The sequence below is a fragment of the Canis lupus genome, chromosome 3, assembly GCF_048164855.1.
Source record: "Canis lupus baileyi chromosome 3, mCanLup2.hap1, whole genome shotgun sequence".
Lineage (NCBI taxonomy): Eukaryota > Metazoa > Chordata > Mammalia > Carnivora > Canidae > Canis > Canis lupus.
In genome coordinates this window covers 20,562,667-20,578,258 of record NC_132840.1, presented here as the reverse complement: position 1 = coordinate 20,578,258, position 15,592 = coordinate 20,562,667, and the positions used below count along the sequence as shown (strand labels likewise).

The 15,592-nt window shown below is 50.6% G+C and overlaps 1 protein-coding gene across 1 annotated transcript; it reads right to left on the bottom strand.

The window, feature by feature from the left end:
• Nucleotides 1–477: 477 nt before the first annotated feature.
• Nucleotides 478–15,379, bottom strand: MLYCD (malonyl-CoA decarboxylase). The gene is made up of 5 exons (XM_072819451.1): nucleotides 14,814–15,379; nucleotides 8,595–8,707; nucleotides 7,337–7,493; nucleotides 3,653–3,802; nucleotides 478–1,569 (listed from the first exon to the last, which is right to left on the bottom strand). The coding sequence occupies exons 1-5, from the start codon at nucleotides 15,357–15,359 to the stop codon at nucleotides 1,036–1,038; spliced, it is 1,500 nt and encodes a 499-aa protein (XP_072675552.1). The 5' UTR covers nucleotides 15,360–15,379; the 3' UTR covers nucleotides 478–1,035.
• Between the last annotated feature and the right edge of the window lie 213 nt (nucleotides 15,380–15,592).

Sequence of the window (15,592 nt, the reverse complement as noted above, 5' to 3'; positions counted from 1 at the left end):
GGATTCAGAAAAGGAGCAATTTCTCGTGGTGATTACTGTCACATCATTTGTTATCAGGCAATGAACCCATGCAGGAGGTGATGCAGAAGGACCAAGAGTTGGGTCTGGAAGATGAAGAGCACGATGGCCAGTGGACCCGTCTGCAGGAGTGATAACAGTGAGCCCAAGCACACACCCTCCACTCCTCCTATAAGCCCAGGCACCACCCCTGCCTGCTTCTATTCACAGAGAACCCAGACCCGCCTGGGGCAGGCTGAGGACCCCTGGGGACCAACGACACAGCTGGTGTTTCAGAGCTCATTACAGCTCCTGAGGTCTTGGCTCTCAGAGGTGGCCACTACACTGTCTTAAATAACTGTATGTTTATGTTTAATGCTGCACAGAATGAGCTTGTTTGATACTATTAGGTTCATTATGAACCTGCATCACCAAAGTTGTAAAGTCTACAATCCCATTCAAGCCCCAAGCACCACCACCTTGTGTACTCAACGATTTAATTTAGTAAACCCTGTGCACCATGAACATTTTCATATATTCAGGATCTCCAAAATTTGAGGCAATGTAGCACAGCCCTCTGTCCCTTTGTAGTGAGTAGAGAGAAATGGCTAAGACAACCGTGGCTGGATTATGTTCTAAGCTTGAAGGAAAATCTGTTCTCACCCGGGCCATATGCCCGGGGCCTTGTGAAGCTGGCCAGTCCACCCTGGGACGACAGCCAGCAGAGGCTCTAGAGCTTTCTGAGGATGGAGGTGCCAGAGCACCACCTCTGGCAGGGGCCTGGGCCCCTCTTCTGGGGAGAACACAGCATCCTCGCCCAGTCTGCATCCACCTGTGCTACTATCATCTGGCATCAGATACCGCACCTGTGTTCTTGAGACTGAAGGCAGGGCACAGCCTCCCAGTGTGACCTTGCTGTGGGCAAAAGAACACACGCCAACCCTCCTTTACTATAAAAAGCTCCTTTTCATATGTAACCCTCCCTGACCCATCCATAAAGTTCTCCTCTGAGTCGGGGACGTCTGCTTTGGGATGGGTTTAAAGTTTGCTGTTCTTCTGAAACTGGGCCACAAGGCTGAGGACCTGCTCGGAAGCTTTGATGTTCTTTGAGCAGAGGTAGCTGGTGCTGTTTGTGGCCGTCTCTGCTGGGTAGTACCGGTAGTTGACCATCAGGCCGCAGGAGCCAGTGATGCCCTTGAGGCTCACATCGGCCATCCAGTTGACGCGCCAGATCACAGCCCCATTCTGCAGGTGGAAGTTTGCCACAGGGTTCAGGGCAAAGCCCCGGTGCTTTTCTCCAAATAAGTACCACGCACAGAGCCTCATCAAAGGGGCCTGGAGTGCCCTGACCAGCTTTTCAGACTTGATCCACTCGCTGCTGCTGAGAAGGACCTTGAGGGTCTCATTAATGGGACCGCCTGTGATCTCAGAGATTTCTTTACATTCGGCATCTGTAAACAGTTCACTCCTCCCGTGTTCCTTTCCTTGTGAGCTCAGGAGTCCGAGAAGCCACTTGGTGAATCCAGGTATAGGAGACAGGCTTGAAAATGTCCCAAGATGAGGAAACTCTTTCTGTAAGGCACGGTTGGTTGGGAAGGGAAAGTGGAGAAAACACACACAGGATTCAGCAGGTATGTCACTGAAACAGAAACGCCCCTCCATTTATCATTTAGGCATCATTAAGCGCTGCATGCTGCTGTATAGTTTCCAACATGGCATTTGCTGTGCATTAATTTTCTCCTTTCAGGGAACATTTATTAAGAACCTGACATATGCTAGGCCCTGGAGGTATCCCGAGTCCCCAGGGTGAGCCTTTACGACAGCTTCTCCATCTGAGTCATCTATCACAGTGGCAAGTCAGGAGCTGGGCCCGAAATGAGCAGTAGGGGCTGCTGTGATGTGAGGCCCGGTATGCAGTCTTCTGACCACAGCTTTTGCCTGTCTGGTGCACCATGCCCCTCCCAGGATTTCTCTGTGGCCAGAGCCTGGTTCGGCACTTGGCACCAAGCACCCAGTGACTGTCGTGAACGAATACTTGCTTGCCTGCTCTACCACAATGCATGGGGATGGTGGGCTAGAAGGAGGGGCACCGGGTGTTTCTCCGTATCAGGCAGTACATCAGGCGACACGGTTCATGGTTAAATGACAGATCTCAAGAATCATTTCATAAAAACCCAGGATTTTCTGATTAAAAATGTAATGTATGCTCACTACAGAAGAACTTTTTTTAACTTATGATGGAAGCAAAAAAAACAAAACAAAACAAAACAAAAAACCCCACAAAAAACCCCCATAAAAACCCTACCATCCTCCAGGACTCTGAGATACCTACCCCCCAGGTCTGATAAAGTGTAACTCCTCTGCTCTTTCTCTAGGCAGTGTTTTCCTGGCGTGAGACATTTATTTTATGTCTCTGCTTTATGAACCTGGATCATGAGCATTTTCTCATTTGTCATTCAAAATTCAAAAATGTAACTGTAACAACAGAACAGTATTAAAAGATAAGACTATACCATGATTTTCCTAATTATGCTGTTTTCAATGGGCATATCGGGCAGCTCTCCTGTCTGCCTTTATGAACTGTGATGCACACACTCGTGCAGGAGAATGACAGGGCTTTCTTTGGTGTTCTCCCTGGTGACTTCCCAGCTCACAGCCGAGCACAGGACCCGTGACCCCTCCTCCCTCACCCCAGGATGGCTACTGGGTGGAGTGGCCAACTCTGCTCGACTCACAAGTCAAATCTGTGGGTGAATACCCAGATCCCTGGATACTGCTCTTCTGATGGCCTTTCTCCCCCTAATATACCCCCTGCTCCATTTATCAACAGCGTCAAAAAGAAGGAAATAAGAAACTTATATTAATTAGATGTGGCTTCTATCGCCTCTGGGGAAAAGGTGGCAAGAGAGTGATTCTAAATGAAGCTCATATCCATCTGAATCCTGAGTTCTCAGATTTAAGATTGATTATGAATTTAATACAAAGCACGTCAGTATTTTAATTCCATTCTGCCATTCTCCATGGAAGGGCTGCTGCCGTGGGTATCGTGCTGAAATCACCCAAAGCAGAGAGCACCACTCTCAGAGCCAATTATTAGCAATCTAATTATTTTACCTAATAATTAGATTTTGCTCACTGTAGCTCACTCAAGCCCCTTATGAGATCATTTCAGAAAGCTAGACCCGGAGTAAACATGAACATCTCTTGTAGGATGGTGAAAGGTTTTTCCCAGGGCAACAGAGGGAAGGTATTAAAAAAAAACACAACAAAAAAAGCCAGTGTGTTTACCTTCAAGCTGCCTGGTCTAACCTTGACCATACCTCACGGCTGACAAGGAAGTTGAGCGGTGTGGGGGCCAGTGAGGCACAGCCAGAGGGACCACAGAGTGTGCCATCCACACTGGGGGGTGGGGGGTGAAGGGGCTGGTGGTAATGAAGGCGGGTAAGCACATACAAGATGAGACAGGCCCCGGCTACACAGGGTGAGTTCCCTGGAAGGGCTGATGTCCTCAGAAGATATCTTTCTCAGGACTGCCTCATCCTCCCGAGTTGTCTCCGGGCACCTGGGACATGCCAAGAGGCAATCTGGCTCTTTCCCACCCCTCCCAGCCCCCTCTAGACCCTCTCTCATCCCACAGCCCCTGTGCCATGCCCACCTGCAGCTCCTTGAGCACTCGCTTGACCAGGACAGTGCCCAGCTCCACACCTTGCAGTCCAGGCTGTGTCAGGCTGATGGAGTAGAAGATGGCCGCAGAGATCTTACTCCTGTCCTCCGTCTCCGAGGGAGGACACTCCTTCACTATGGCCTAGAAAACACCACAGTGGTGATGGCAGGGCCTGGGTCCCTGGGCGGGAGCCTGGAGACCAAGGACCAGGCTCTGGAGATGGAAGGCCTGTTCCAATTTGCAATCTCTCTGGAGGCAGCAACTGCATAGCCTCCCCAGGGCTGTTTGCTCACCCTGTATCGTTTAGGTCACTTTGAACTTCTGGAAAAACAAGGAGTGTCTCCTCTGTCTTTTCCAGGCCTTTGTGATGAATCTCCTCCCCTATGGTACCCAGATCTAACCCCGGGCACCCAAACCTAGCCCTAGCAGGTACGCCTCTACTTCCCGGGGCTGCCCTGCACAGGCCTGCAGCTTCTAGCCCCTAGTTATTTCTGTTCCTTTGCCCAGCTCTAGATTTTTAGATTTTTCAGTAGGTCATACATGCTCCTATATAGTTTTTCTCTTAGAAAATTCATCTTTCTGTGTACCTTTTTGATTTTGTGCTACAACCTTGTTTTTCCTTAGGGAAAACACACATCCACACATCCACACATGTGCACCGCCACTCCTCCCCCTCCCCACCCCAGCTATCTAGGAAAGACTCTTCGTCGGGGCTGATCTCATTAGCTGTGAGTTCTGAATGCAGAGATTTCTGGACCTTACCATCTGAAGGTTGCCTGACCACAGGGCAGGTGGTTACCTTTGGTCTTCTTTAATGCAGGTACACCAGCTTGCTTCTCCAGAATACATCTAAGCTACTCTAACTTGCACCAGCTACATATGACTCTTGCAGTAGGGGGTTTGGCCCAGAGCCTGTGATGAGGCCTCAGAGACTTTCTGAAATTGTGTCTGGAATAAGGGATCCCGGTCACGTCCCCCAGGGAGAAAGACCTCCAGCTTTCATCCCCTTCAGATGCTCAGAGGGTCTTTCCTGGGACTCCCTTTTTTTTAAAGATATTTATTTATTTATTTATTTATTTATTTATTTATTTATTTATTTATTTATTCATTCATTCATTTATTCATTCATTCATTCATTCATTCATTCATTCATTTATTTATTTGAGAGAGAGAGAGAGAGAGAGAAAGCACAAACAGAGGGAGCAGCAGGCAGAGGGAGAGGGAGAAGCCTGATGTGGGACTTGATCCCATGACCCTGAGATCGCTACCTAAGCACCCCTTTCCTGTGACTCCTTAAAAATTAAGAACTGCTGCCATAAGAAAGTGGGGTGGTAGGGCAGCCCGGGTGGCTCAGCAGTTTAGCGTCGCCTTCAGTCTAGGGTCTGATCCTGGAGACCCAGGATCTAGTCCCGTGTAGGGCTCCCTGCATGAAGCCTGCTTCTCCCTCTGCCTGTGTCTCTGCCTCTCTCTCTCTCTCTGTGTCTCATAAATAAATAAAATCAAAGAAAGAAAGAAAAGAAAGAAAAGAAAAGAAAAGAAAAGAAAAGAAAAGAAAAGAAAAGAAAAGAAAAGAAAGAAAAGAAAAGAAAGAAAAGAAAGGTGGATGGTGACCCAGAGGGAGGGGCACCCCTGGGGCTGTGCCATGCCCTCTCCTAGGGCTGGGCTCTGATGGAGGGCTGGGTCAGGGCGCATCTTGAGCCTGGTTTTCACCTTGTGGGTCTTTACCTTTGTCATTCCAGAACTTTGTAGGTTATCTTGTGTTCCCTATTCAAAAAGCTCTCTTAAATCTTTTTTAAAAGTATTCAAAATGCAGATGAATCTTTCTTTTGTTTTATAAGGGAGATGTGTACAATGGCAAGGAGATAAGAAGTAAACACTTAAGGAAGAAATCACAAGTTACCTCATAACCTAATGCCAAGTCCTGCTGTTAACCTTGGGGTGAACACTTCCAGTCTGTCTCATTGGCTATAGGTATGTTAACACTAACACACGTGCGTGTGCATACACATGCCTGCACATGACCCCCTCCCCCATATGCCCAATCTCCCACACAGAAGGTGCTGCTCTGAGGGCTAGGTTGGAATCCTGTTTCCTCCTCACTGGTTCTGGGACTGGGGGAAAACCCCTAAGCCTCAGTCTTCTCGCACATAAACAAGGACAGTAATACCGGGAATGATGCCTAACTTACATGGTGCTGCAAGCAGGGACACAGGGGACACATTTCAGGGGCTGATGGGCACCAAGCAAATGTTCACTCGAGATATATATAAGGAAGAGTGCACTACACATGCTAGTCTGGGATCTGAATTTTACTCCAAAGTGAAAGTGAGTCAAGGCTGGCTTCCTGCATCAAAACTGTAGAACAAAATCAACATTTAAATGCATGCATGGAGCTCCAGGGTGTGAGGATGTACCAGATGCACATGCCTTTGTTTCTTCCCTGCATCCTCTGTAGCAGGTGGTCCGGCCATCATTTCTAGCCTTTTGAAATAGTACACAATGCTGTGCTGAACAAGCGCCTGGACTCCTGGGTCAGAGCATCTCCCAGGGACAACCCCTCAGAGCGGAAATCATAGGTTAGAAAGAAGGCTCATTCTCCACTTTCATAGATGCTGCCACCTGCCCTGAGCATTTGAAGGGGGTGAAAGCTGGAGATCATTCTCTCCTAGGGGACACACCTGGGCTCCCCCCATTCCAGACTCAATTTTAGAAAGCTCGTGGACTCCCAGGCCTCCAGTGTGTGAGGGCCGGCTCCCTCAGACATGAAACCTGTCAGGGAACTCCTCCCTGGTGGTCAGGAACACCTGCCCCTTGGCCTTGCTTGATTTCTCTGCCTTCTGCTACTAGGAAACGCTGCCTGTGAGCCCATCCTGGATCTGTTCTCATCTTTCCAGCTTCCTAATCAGCCATTCCTAACGCAAAGCCCCAGCCCACTGTGTCCCATGAGCCCGAAGCGACTCGGGTGTCTGTTTCCCTCACCTGCCTTTCCCTTCCTCGCGGTCTGTCCCCGTCCCTAGCACCCCTGCACTGGTTCTTCTTCTGCAGCCTGCCCTCCCCGTGCTGTACTCTGCATCCTCTGGAAGGATGTAGACTTTCTCACCAACTCCATAGCAGGCCGGGCCTGTTCTCTCCACAGTCTGCTGCCTGGGGAAGAGCCCTGAGCCTGCAGAAGGCTGACTGCACAGTCTTAAACCTGCCCACAGGGCAGCCCTGGTGGCTCAGTGGTTTAGCGCCGCCTTCAGTCCAGGGACTGATCCTGGAGACCCAGATCGAGTCCCGTGTTGGGCTCCTGCATGGAGCCTGCTTCTCCCTCTGCCTGTGTCTCTGCCTCTCTCTCTCTCTCTCTGTGTCTCTCATGAATAAATAAATAAAATCTTAAAAAAAAAAAAACAAAACCTGCCCACAGGCACTTAACGAAGCTCAGATGCGGAAGTGAGTACCCTCTCTTCCTTAGCTACATCTCTGTTCAAAGTCACTTCCTGCAGGGGAACACCATCCTTCTCCTGAAACCGTCCCTCTACAAGGCGCCTACCCTCCGTAGCTACAGAGCTCTAGCCAATTCAAAACATAAATGCCTCATGCAATGTACTCTGTAAAGGGGGATCCTGCCACGTTTTAGAAAGATGTGAGGGGCTCTGTACGATGCTTGGCTGTACAGTGACCACCTGCTGGTACCTGGATGTTGTTGGAGATGTCACCGGTCAATGCCACGTGCAGCACAATCAAGGGTTCCTCGGGGGTTGTGCAGTGAGAAAAGAAGTAACATCTTCTGTACGGCCCAACGCGGCGCTTCATGTCCATCCAATTTTTCACAGGATGCACAGCCTCCGACCTGAATTAGAAAAAAGGAAGATGGTTGGACAAGTCACGAGTCAAATATCCACTGCTGGTTCCTATTCATATGACTCACTAAAGTCAAATCCTTCAAGTGCATCTTCAATGGACTCTTGAGGAGAATTCAAAGAAAATCATTTTAATATGAAACAGCAATGACTTAGAGGAACTCCAACTAATGACCATTTTACAGATTGTCCTCTTATTTTTAACACCTTAAGACTAGTTTGCAGGGCCCTTGGGAAGCAGTTGTGCAGATTTTATTGTATGTTTAAAAAAGATTTTTATCTATTCATTTATTTGAGTGAGAGAAAGAGGAGGGTGAGAATCTCAAGCAGACTAACCACTGAGCGTGGAGTCTGACACAGGGCTCAATCTCATGACCCTGAGATCTTGACCTGAGCAGAAACCAAGAGTCAGACACTCAAACGACTGAGCCACCCAGGTGCCCATACAGCAGATTTTAATGCAAAAAACTAGCTGCATGCTTCATGGGTGAACATCTTGGCTTTTATTCCTCTGAGTCTCCGTGGTGTGGGGGTCAGTGCTGCCAGTGTGCATCCTGGTCCCACTTGTCTAGCAACCTCCCCCAACCGCTGTATTGTTTTCAACACGTGAAATGGCAGTCTCTGGAATTTGTCATGCTTCAAAGTGCAACCTTTTGTAAGCCTTCTTTTCCTTAAGATGGCATGGAGTGTGAAGATCCTGAGATGGAAAGAGCTTCTCCTGTCTGAGGACCATGTGATATGGCAGCCTGGGCTTTCCTGTGTCTCAGGCATGCTGGCATCATGCACCATACAGCCCGTTCAGGGATTTAGCCAAGGGAGAAGTTTTCACAACTAGGGGAGATACTAGTGCACATACTCAGTCCAGTGAAGTCCTGCAGCTCCGATGATGGGGCCTCGTGATGGAAAACTTGAGGACACAAGTGGGACCTCAGATGTAGGCCTGTGGGCAGAATGGTTGGTGCCCATCTGTGATCTCGACATCACCTGCTAGGACAGCCACATCTGTGAATACCGCTTGGAACCAAATGCACGTGTGGATGGAGACTGGCTTTCAGCTAACATTTAGGAAAAGTGAAAGCCTTAATACTTACTCACTGATTTTCTGCAGCACCTCACAAGGCGAGTGCCAGGTGACCCGTTCTAGGCTTAGGAAGCCCGAAGAGAACCACTCTGAGAGCATAGCCTTCAGCACTCCATTCATCTCCTGAAAGGGAGAACATAAAGTGCTGGCTTCCAGGGACAAGAGAGCAAGCCCACCTCTGCCTTGTCACCAGCTGCGCACTGGGTAAAGCAGCGAAGTAGGACACAAAAGCAGCCTGCGGGGTGATTCCCCAAATGGCTTCTCTGCAGGACCTATCAGAGCAGGGGTGTGACATCCAGCTCTCTGTGGCCTGAGTAGGTAAGAGACCTCAAAGGGAGCACTCAATTTCAGCTGAGCTGCCCCAATCAAATGGTATGTTCTGATGCATTCACCGTAGTGAACACGACTGAAAACGTGAAGTTGACAGAGCAAAGGATGGTGCGCCATGAAGGGCAGCATGGGGCTCCAGTCCTCACCCTCTCAGGAACACTCTGGGGTGTGCTGAAACATCATCCCTTGTTCCCCAAGAGAAACCAGTGCTGGATCCAGGTGCTACAGTTGTCAACTCTTAAGATACGCATTTTCACATCTGAACATCTCTGAAGTCGAGATGCATTTTTTTTTTTATGTGACAGTGGGTCACCGTTTCCTTGGGAGTGGTTTTCCCTACTTTAGTAGAACATAAGTAAAATAGTGTGTCTGGCAATCAGTGCATTTGGATTTGATGAAATTATCCTAATTTTACTTCACTTATTTGTACCCGATCTACTTCTAGGAATAACATGAGCCAACTTCACCTTTCAAACAAGAATGGCAGCAGGTGCACAGAGAGAGGAGAGGATGCAGGGGCAGACCAGGCTCAGGGTGGTGTCCATGACACACTGAATATGGAACAGCATGGGCTCCCTGCCAGCCAGAGCGAGAGGATCCCTGGGGCAGCAGACACAGCCTGTAGTTCCTCAATAGCTGCCTTCCTTTCTTCCAAATGCACAGAAGCCTTATGCTTTCGGTAGGCACATGGTTGTCCAGGTTCAAGATCACACTGCAGCTACGAGCAGTCAGAAGACTGACTTCCCACCAATCAGATACAAGCAGAAGTGTCCTGGAGCAGCTCCTGGGAATCTTAAAAAATGGCAGGAGTATACTTTGCCCATCTTTTCTTTGTTGCTCCCCATGGTTAGGACTGGATTAGCCAAGTTCTGTGTCGGGAATGCTGGCAACTCTGCCACATTTATAAGAGGAGAATATGAGAAGTGCCTAGTTTCAGTATCAATTCAGGGTTAAGGATGAAAGAAATGGTTTGGCAAGTGAGAGCTCTCTCTCCAAGGTCTCTTCGTTCTATTTTGGGCTACTGACGGCTGTGAAATGTGACCCTGCCACATGAGATCTGGGAATGTAGGTGAAAGGGCACAAGTCCCCAAGCTCGGTGCTCACTTGGCACAGCTGTTCCGGCTGGAGGGCAGCACCGCGTGCAGCAAGGCTGCAGGATCACAGGCGACAGGAGGGGACGAAACCGCCTCTGTTTTATGCTCATCAGTTCAGCCATTGATCCAAGGCACACACACAACTGCTGGGAATGCCAGTCTGTGTGGGCTTGGTTTTCTGGACCTGCCAACTGTGGTTATCTTGGAGGACACTGTGCAGAAGGCCAGCCAACCTCCCCTTTTGGCAGAGAAAAAGCTGTCTCCCTCCCCCTCTTCTGAAGTTTTTGGCTATCGAGATCTTGTGTTTGGAATGTGCAAATTAGTGGTCATTGCTCAGAAGCCCTGAGCTGGGACAGGGAACTAGAAGCACCGGACAGGGTCCTGGTGGCACAGCTAAAACATTCTATGTACAGTTTCAGCTGGTAGAAGCTGTTGTCCCCTCCGGGGGGTGGGGTGCGGCATCCTTGCCTAACTACAGATGAGGTCCTTTCCCATATAGCTGAGCACACAACTTAGTAGAACCAACAAGGCCACTATGTTCACTGAAAAACAGGGCAAGCCACCAAAAGAGGTTGTATGAGAAAGGGTCCAATGTGCCCAGACCTCACAACAGTGGGGACGCTGGCCAGTCTGCTGTGCGTTTAACCCCCTCTCTCCTGCCCCCCATGCTTCTGTCAAGACCTACACACCTTTCATCTCACTGGAATTTCTATGTCCAAACTGCCATCAAGAAACCCATTTTCTTAATGACAACTTTCCTCTGGGGCCCACAAGCCACTGAACAGTGCTCGGACCTCCTAGAACGGGAACTCGAGTCATCTTCAAGGGGGATTTTTATCTCTAAGAAATATAACTCTTCAATCCCAATTGACTTCTGGAGGAAAACAGCTTCTAAACCACACAGCCCTCATAACCCCTACTTCTAGTAATCACAACCAGGGACAGTGACAAACTGTACCCTCATCTGTGATTTTGAGCTATGCTGCACAAGTAACCCCATGAGTGCTTCTTAGAAGAGAAGCAGGCTGACCTTGAACATGCCTCACTACACAGCCGACAGGCCCACGGGTGAACAGACCTATTATCACCTCAAATCACGCCTCTACTCAGTGGGTGGCAAAGGTGGTCCTGAGACCCGGCCCCTTCCATCTCCACACAGTGCTCCCTCAATACCTGCTGTCCTGGTGAAAGACACCTAATTGGCTTCCTTTTTGGCCTCAAACTTGTCAGGTACTCTAAAAATGCCACTGCACCCTACAGGTTTCAGTAAACAAGAGCCTGCCGTGGGCACGCAATGGACCAAGTGTATTCCAGGATGGATGCTCAGGGCCAAGCCCACAGCAGCCCTCATGCAAACTGGTGGGTGTCCACGTGATTTCATCCAGCAAGTTCAGAGGTCAGCAGGTGTGAGAGAGTAGTACAGCTGGGACCGGGTGCCGTGTGGACACAGTGAGAGCTGCTGAGATCTGGGGTGACAGCAGAGCAAGCTCCCTACTCCCCAGCATCATAGGGCACCACAAGGACCCTGAGCCATTTGGGACTCCTGCTCTAAAGCTTCATGTGCCAAACTTACAGCAGTTTCTAACACTGAATTCCTCAGAGCAAAAAATTCTGTGTTGCCCCCTTTAGCTTCTATGCAAAATCCAGAATGAGGTAGAAGAAATGGAATCAAAGTGGATTGCACGCATTGATTCTGGTGACAAATTACCAAATTGGATCCCAGTGACAATTGCTATGGATTAAAAAAACCCTATTCTCTGAACGATTTAAACTACAGGGATTAAAAAAAATGTTATGTGGCTATGGAGAGCAAGGGAGAAGGGAATCGATGGATTTAGCACTAACAGTTATATGCACTAGACTGGAGGACAGGATGTCAAGGTAGAGAAATGGGAGAGGTTGACTGAGCCAACTGGAAAAGGCTTCTTGTACCGGGTGTGTCCAGATCAGATGTGGAGGCAAAGGTCTGGCTACTGTTACTCCTCCTCTGCAAGAAAGGCCATTATTCCACCTGACTTTTTGCCTCTGGGTACACAATGTTTCGTGTGTGGACTGCTTTGGTTAAAAAAAAAAACAAACACCTGAGGGCCTGGCATTGATGGCAGCCCAGGATCTCCCCAGAGCAAGCCCCTCTGGCCCCCAAATCAAGTCTTTCTGTTACAGCTTTCAGCTGCTCTGCTCCTTCTTGCCTGCATGACAGCCAAGTTTTCCTGCATGGGGAAGAGCAAGGGGATGGACATTTGGTAGTATCTGACACACTGGGAGGATTTAGAACTGGATGGGTCCTTAGACGTTGCTGGGGCCAACTGCTGAAATCTACCACGGGCTGTCCAGACATCTGACGCAGCGTCTCTACTGTGCAGACATTTTCCAAGCCCTCTGGGCTCCCCTCCGGGCTCAGAACTCTTGAGTGCAGCAGTCAGATGTCAAGTCAAACGGGACCAGTAAGTGTGCTCTGTCCTGTGGCAGGGAACCCCAGGCCTCTCATCTCAGGTGCCATTCAACATTTGGCTATGCAAGACCTTTAAAACAAGGCTCCTAGTTTTCAAGGAGCTGATCATCTAGCTGGAGTTTAGGGGATGTGTGGGGAGGAATAATACATTTCAAATGCTAAATTCTGACGTTAAAGTATAAAATCCAAGAGAGTAATAATAATAATGAACACACAAATAACAACACGGGCTACGAAGCTAAAAACTGGATGATGCCACTTTGAACTGGATTGTTGGAAAAGCTGAGTGATGAGCAGCTCCTACTCTTAAGTGTCTCCCAGGCAAGAAACATGCAGTAATGTGGGGTTGGGAACTTTCCATCAAAGAGCCAGCTTGACTGGAGTGAAGAACTGTAAAGCTGGAATGGTAAAGCTGGAAATGTCCAGGGTGGTTTGCTGTGCATCAGAAATGCCAAAGGAAAAACATTAAATGCTGATCCTTCTGGCCATGGCAGGATTGACGATTCAGCAACAAGGAAGACTGACCAGTGGCTCCAGAGAAAGAGGAGTGCTGATATTACTGGTAAGCCGGAAGCTTGTAAGTTTACTCTTGTGAAAAGTAAATACGTTCACAACTAGAGAACATTAAACTCCCCATTTGGTAAAACTATGTAAAACAAAGCCATTCATTAACTGGGTTGTTTGATCTTGCCTTTGGTTTTGCAGAATCAGGCAAATACTAAGAAAACTAAATCCCTTTTAGATCCAGTAAAGTCACCGGCTCCGAGAATCCACGTGTATCGACCAAGTACACAACTCTGGAGTCAAGACTGGGTTTGCGTTCCAGCTGGGCACTCTAGACACTGCACATGACCTTGATGATCTTTAATCACCTCATCTGTACAACAGGTCCCTATGGCTTGCTGAAAATGAGATGAGCCAAGAGTGTGAAAAGCACTTGCCAGCCACCAAGCCTGCTCTTAACTCTTCCCATACTAAGCTACGATGGAAACTCCTGACCAGGTGACCTTAATGCTAGGAGCATGCCTGGTATAAGATAAACACCCAATAGCTGAGTGTTGTATGGAAGGATGAATAGAAGGGTGGATGATTTTTATTCTGGGACAAGGGACATTCTACCTAATTCTCCAGGCTTCCATGCAATTAGAATCAAGTTTCAGAAGGACTACCACCTGTTAAGTAAATAACCCATGTGCTTGGATCAAAGACTAAACCCAAGAGGATGGGGATGCAAGCAGAGTGGAGAACATGAAGCCTCGGCCATTCAGACTGGGCGGGAGTCAGAAACGTGATCGATTCAAACCGTGGCCCCGGATTAACATTTAGTGTCATAAAGGAATCAGCCGTCATGAGTAAATCAATCGCAGCACTGTTATCACTGAGCTTAACTCCATTCTTAACCATCCCCAGTATTTGTGCATCTAAGGCCAGACAGTCAAGAAAGAGGAAGTCTCTTCCAAACACCATAACTCACATGATGTGGTTATAAAAGCATAGTGCAAACCTCAGACTGAGCTGGGAGTAGATGACTGGAGACATACCTATTTGCTGGGAGTCCTTGGTCAAGTCTCTGAACCTCAGCATGTTTCCTTAACCGGCCTAAGAGTGAGGCGGCGAACATAAAAATGATCATGCCAGCGTTCCAGCTTTTGAATGAATTATGACACAACCGTTCAACTGCTCAGTTTTTTAAAAGCCCACTGCACCTATAAAGGTTCTGAATGCCAGAAGCTTCCTGAAAGATTTACGTCATTTTGTTGTTGTTTGTTGTTCACTAAAAGGGGCAGGCTAGGGGGTCCCTTCGGATTTGATACCGAAGGTAGAGGAGGACTGTATTCAACTGCCCTCAATCTTTCAAGTCGTCATCATTTCAATCCTCAAGTATCTGTTGGCACCTAACGTGAGCTCACCGAGCTAAGCGTCTGATTGCTCAGGGACCCAACCTGGGATCATCACATTTCAGGGCCGCGCTCCGGAAGGTGCGATGGAGACCAGAGACCTCATCTCTGTGCGCTCCGCGCGGCTCCTCAAGACAACGCGCTAACGCAGAGCGGGTGCGCAGCGAACTTTGTGCCGACAGCGTCAGGGGTTTCGGAGCGCTACGGGATACTCAGTTCGCTGCTCATTCAAGTAGGCCGCACGGACGGAACTCGGCTAAAAGGATAAAAAGGGGGGCCTTCGTGGAGCGCACTCAACCCGGAGGAGGCGCGGACGGCGCGTTAGAGTAGGCGGTGCCAGGAGTCGCTAGGGAGCCCTCCGGGGCGAGCCCGGGGCCGGGCGAGGGTTCGGGGGCGCGGGGCGCGGGGGCAGGCGGGGCCGGGGGGGGGCGGCGGGGCCCCGGGCGGGGCCTTACCCGGACGTGCGGGCCCTCCAGCAGCTTGAGCGCCTGCGCCTCGAGCAGGTCGGCCCGCAGCCGCACCAGGAAGCGCACGCCGCCGTCCAGCTTGCTGATGTGGTGGAAGAGGCCGCGGTAGCGCGGCACGAGCGCGTAGCGCAGCCGGTCCTCCGCCTGCAGCAGCACGGCCGCCTCCCGCGGCTGCTCGCGCAGCTGGAGCACGCCGGCGCTCTGCTCGGCCACCTGGCCGTGGTCCACGCCGAAGCCGCGCGCCAGGCGGCTCAGCAGGTCGGCGCGCTCGGCCGCCTCGGCCAGGCCGCCGTAGAAGCTCACGAAGTCCGCGCACTGGCCCTCGGCCGGCGCCGGCGTCTTCTCGCGCAGCTCGTAGGCCGGCGTGGCGGGCACGGCGCGGCGCAGCAGCTCGTCCATGGCCCGCTCCGGGGCGCCCGCCGCCGCCGCCGCCGCCCCGCTCGACACCCGGGGTCCGGCCGGCCGCGGCGGCCGCGGGGGCAGCCGCAGCGGGAAGAGGCGCCGCGCCGTCAGCGCCGGCCCCAGGCCTCGCATGGCGCCGCTCGACAGCTGCCTCCGGGGGAGGGCGCCGGCGCCCGCGCCGCGGGGCTTCCGGCTTCCGACTTCCGGCGCGCGGCGCCGCCCCTCATTGGTCGAGGCCGACGGGGCGGGCGGAGCGGCGGCCAATCGGAGGGCAGGGCGGGGGCGGGGCGGAGCCCGGCGCGAGGCCAAGTGCGACCAAAGGTCCCCGCCCCCCCGCGGAGCTGCGGGCGTGCAGGGTGCCGGGG

Excerpts from the sequence above, each read along its gene's own strand:
- MLYCD (XM_072819451.1), bottom strand. The coding sequence starts at position 15,359 with ATGCGAGGCCTGGGGCCGGCGCTGACGGCGCGGCGCCTCTTCCCGCTG. Across the intron at positions 7,494-8,594 it reads GTGCTGCAGAAAATCAGTGA|GTCGGAGGCTGTGCATCCTG; the intron begins GTAAGTATTAAG and ends TTTCTAATTCAG. Across the intron at positions 3,803-7,336 it reads ACATCTCCAACAACATCCAG|GCCATAGTGAAGGAGTGTCC; the intron begins GTACCAGCAGGT and ends GGTGTTTTCTAG.